The sequence below is a fragment of the Nicotiana tabacum genome, chromosome 3 (genome assembly GCF_000715075.1).
Source record: "Nicotiana tabacum cultivar K326 chromosome 3, ASM71507v2, whole genome shotgun sequence".
NCBI classification, from domain to species: Eukaryota; Viridiplantae; Streptophyta; class Magnoliopsida; order Solanales; family Solanaceae; genus Nicotiana; species Nicotiana tabacum.
The window spans coordinates 96,326,650-96,330,366 of NC_134082.1; the positions used below are offsets into that span (position 1 = coordinate 96,326,650).

The following is a 3,717-nucleotide window of genomic DNA, read 5'->3' on the forward strand; positions in this document are numbered from 1 at the left end:
ACATAATTACTTTATAAAATAGGTTTGAAACGAAAAGTTAATTTATTAGGGTAGCCGTCTAACTAATTTCTGGACGCCCAAAAGGATAGATATTAACACGAAAAAAACACTATGTGCAGTTCACATCTTGTTCAACCGACCACCTAATTTAGTCTTGTTGTTCTCATTTCTCTGACTAGCACAACTCTGGCTCATATGGACCCTTCTTGTCCTTTCTAAAACCTCTTCCGCAGGACAATCACACAGAGATTCTGCAGTGTACAGTGAGAAGATGACCAAAAAATAAATACAACACTTTATGAGTCCTTCCGCTTAGGCAAAAGACCATAGCAGCATTGGTACCGAGTTCATTTAACTTGAACCCAGTACTTTCGACGAGGAGCGTATATTTATGTTTAAATTCCAATAAAATTGCAACAAATAGCAAATATGAACTCATAATTTTAAAGATACAATGGTTCGATGCTAATAACCTTCAACGTTGAAACCATATAACTTAAATTCTGGATCTGGCTATAAACGACAGAAGTTCAAGTAGAACACTTAGCTCAGGCTGTGAAGAGGAACATCACTAACTCTTACTGTCTCCTTGATGTTAACTGGAACACCAATGTCGTTTAACTTCAACTCAATCTGGACTGTCGTAACAACAGAAAACAAGTATTCTTCTCTCAAATTCATTCTCAGTTTCAATATTCTCATTTTTCAAGAATTAATATGATCATTTACTTGTGCTAAAAAGGGGCAAACAGTATCATATTCGGAAAACCAATTATCCAAATAACATGCTGAGAGGATCAAATAAATATCCCCTAGGATGATTTTGCAGATTCATCATCTCGCTCTGGCCAGGACAGAGACTGTCAAGTCCATCATAAATACCGACAGCATTGTTAACTTGCAATGATGTTCGCTCTAATATGTGATGTGTTCTCTCCTATCAACTAGTAGTTGAAGAGATAAAAAACATGAAATAGCAAGCAGAAGCTCGTACACTATGAAGCAGGCTTAACAATTACATCTTCACTAGCATATAGTATCAACGGAATCAGGTAAATGCAGTTGGAAAAATCAAGGAAAATGATTCCCATGGGGAATTACATGAATAGATTCTCCAAAGTGGAAATAAACTACATTTCTACAGGACCCCAAAAAAAAAAAGGAAAAAGAAACTACAATAAAATCAATAGGGAAGACCTCCATCAGGAAGTTCCCAGTTATCTTCCCCTTCGTCATCCCTTTTGTTCTTAGATGCCTCTTGCTTATCATCTGAGAAATTTCTTGGTGGGCCACGTCTATTCCAATAAAAGAGACGTAAGAATGATAGAAAATTATAATAGTAATTCAAAATGGATGTTATAAAGTTTGCAGTTAAGTTATTTATCCAAAAAATTAATAGTTGGATTATGATCGTAATTTATGAATATCTTCTAAACCATAAAATTAGAAAAGGTTGATATGAAAGGGTTGATGGATCAAGTCTCATTCTAAATCACTAGTTTGACAAATTAGCAATTCGACATTTTGTGGATGACAAAACTAGCAACCAAGAAAACAAACGCCAATAAACAAAGGACGCATAGCCTGCTTCTCTTTCAAGCTTGAAAGCACAATACTTTATTATAAAGAACCAGGCTTTTGAAGCTAAGACACCCTACCACAATTTAGATATAACAAGGAGCTAGCAGAATTCGCTTCTACTGCCACAGACATAATATTGAGGCCTTCGAATTTGACTGGCAATACCAAATTGAAGCTTTATAACTGCTGAGACTATTAGGTTAGCTTTATAGTTATGACATAGGAGACTTCATGTGATGCCCATGACAAAGGTAGACTGACGAGGAATGGTCAAAATTGGGTTGACAAGCCTCACAAAAGGAGTGCACCTGATACCTTAGGCAAATCCCACATCAAAAAGAGAGAAAAGTGATGTGCAATATAAGACAGAGCGCAAGTTCACGTGGTAAGTGCGCTTTAGGACTCATTGATGGTGTAGCTTATGGGAAAATTTTGTGACCAAATCAGACAATACACTCCATGGGCTTGGGTTGTGACACTTTGATAGAATATAAGACAACTTGATAAAGAAATGGATTTTGGGCTTAACTCAACCCAAAAGCTAGCTCAAGAGGTGAGATTGCCCAAGATCATGTAAGGAGACCAAAGGACCAACACCCCACCGATGTGGGATATCCAACACTCTCTGGCATGCTAGGCATGACAACTTGAGCGTGGACAACATAATATGGGGGCCAACATCGGGTCAAACAAGAATTGGGTGAACATGGCTCCAATACCATAATAAAGGAATGGATTTTGGGTTTAACTCAACATTAAAAGCTAGCTCAAGAGATGAGTATTGCCGAAGAACATATAAGGAGACCGGTTCAACACTCCACCAATGGGGATATCAAACACCCCCACGCTTAGGCCTGACAAGTGGAGCATAAAAAGCATAATATGGGGGCACAACATCGGGTGAAACAAAAATTGGGTAAACTTGGCTCTGATACCATTGTTAAAAAAATAAACTTTAGGCCTAACTCAAACCCAAAAGCTAGCTCATGAAATAAAGATTGCCCAACACCATATAAGGCGACCAAAGGATCAACAACCCACCGATGTGGGATATCCAACACAACTTAATGATTCGAATTGTGGCCCAAATAGAGGTAGTTGATAGATTTGAATTAATACCATCAGCACATTCAACTAACCAGAAATACCCAACTCCGAAAAAAAGTAGCATTGAACATTTCTTGTTAATTAATGGAGAAGAAAAAAAAAGCAAAAACACAAAGGAGACAAACACGGATTTGAAAGGCAAAATGGGGGGAAAGGGTATAAGAGAAGCACCTCTTGCGGTTGCGTTTAGCAGCCTCACGTGACTTGCGCTTCAATTTGTCGTGCTTGTTCTCGAAATATCTCCTACGCTTGCATTCCTGTATGACTCCAGCTCTCATAACCTCCCTACGAAACCGTCCGACAAGCTTCTCTTCGTGCTCATTATCATCCACAATTACCTGAACATTGTATCCCGACCTGAAGTAAAGGGTGTTTGCATTTGCAAGTGAGGGGCAAACGACGGCCGTAACATCAGAATTAGAAGACGATAGTGATAACGGGTATTTGTGATTGTTGATAGGTGTTGAAGAAGAGAGGGAATCAGCAGCGGGAAGAGAGAATTGGAGGGGGGAAGCTTTGGGGGGTGGGGGTTTGGAGGGGGTGAAGAAGGAGAAGAGATTGGCTATGGATGAGACTGCCATTTCAGAAATTGGAGATGAGGTTGTGGCACTGAGCCAATGTTTCCTTTTGGATAGGATGATGCTCCTTTTTTAACTGTGATAAATTCCGGTGACATCAGCTAAAGTGAAAATATTTTTTCGAGCTAATTTTTAATTTTTAAAAATTATTATTTGAAGATTTTAAATTATTATTTTTATATTTTTCAGAAACTGACAATTCCAAAAATCAGTTTTACAATTTTTCTAGAAAGTTTTAGAAAATACATGTTTGGTCATAGATTTTGCCAAACTTTTTCCAAATTTTTTTTGGCAAATACATATTTGTTCATAAATTTTATCCATATTTTGGTAAATTCTCAAAACCCAAAACCCAAATCCCAAAACCAAATCCAAAATATTACTATTACTATATTTTTAAAAATTGTCCCAAACTTTTGTATTTTATAAAAGAGCACACCATTTATTATTT

General features: G+C 37.3%; 1 protein-coding gene across 1 annotated transcript; it reads right to left on the reverse strand.

Annotated features, from left to right (window-relative positions):
- Positions 1-974: 974 nt before the first annotated feature.
- LOC107761075 (small ribosomal subunit protein bS21c-like) lies at positions 975-3,337 on the reverse strand. Its single transcript, XM_016579245.2, has 2 exons — positions 2,860-3,337; positions 975-1,295 (listed from the first exon to the last, which is right to left on the reverse strand). Exons 1-2 carry the CDS (start codon positions 3,267-3,269, stop codon positions 1,184-1,186), a joined length of 522 nt encoding a protein of 173 aa, XP_016434731.1. The 5' UTR covers positions 3,270-3,337; the 3' UTR covers positions 975-1,183.
- Between the last annotated feature and the right edge of the window lie 380 nt (positions 3,338-3,717).

Excerpts from the sequence above, each read along its gene's own strand:
- LOC107761075 (XM_016579245.2), bottom strand. The coding sequence starts at position 3,269 with ATGGCAGTCTCATCCATAGCCAATCTCTTCTCCTTCTTCACCCCCTCC. Across the intron at positions 1,296-2,859 it reads GCTAAACGCAACCGCAAGAG|ACGTGGCCCACCAAGAAATT; the intron begins GTGCTTCTCTTA and ends TTATTGGAATAG.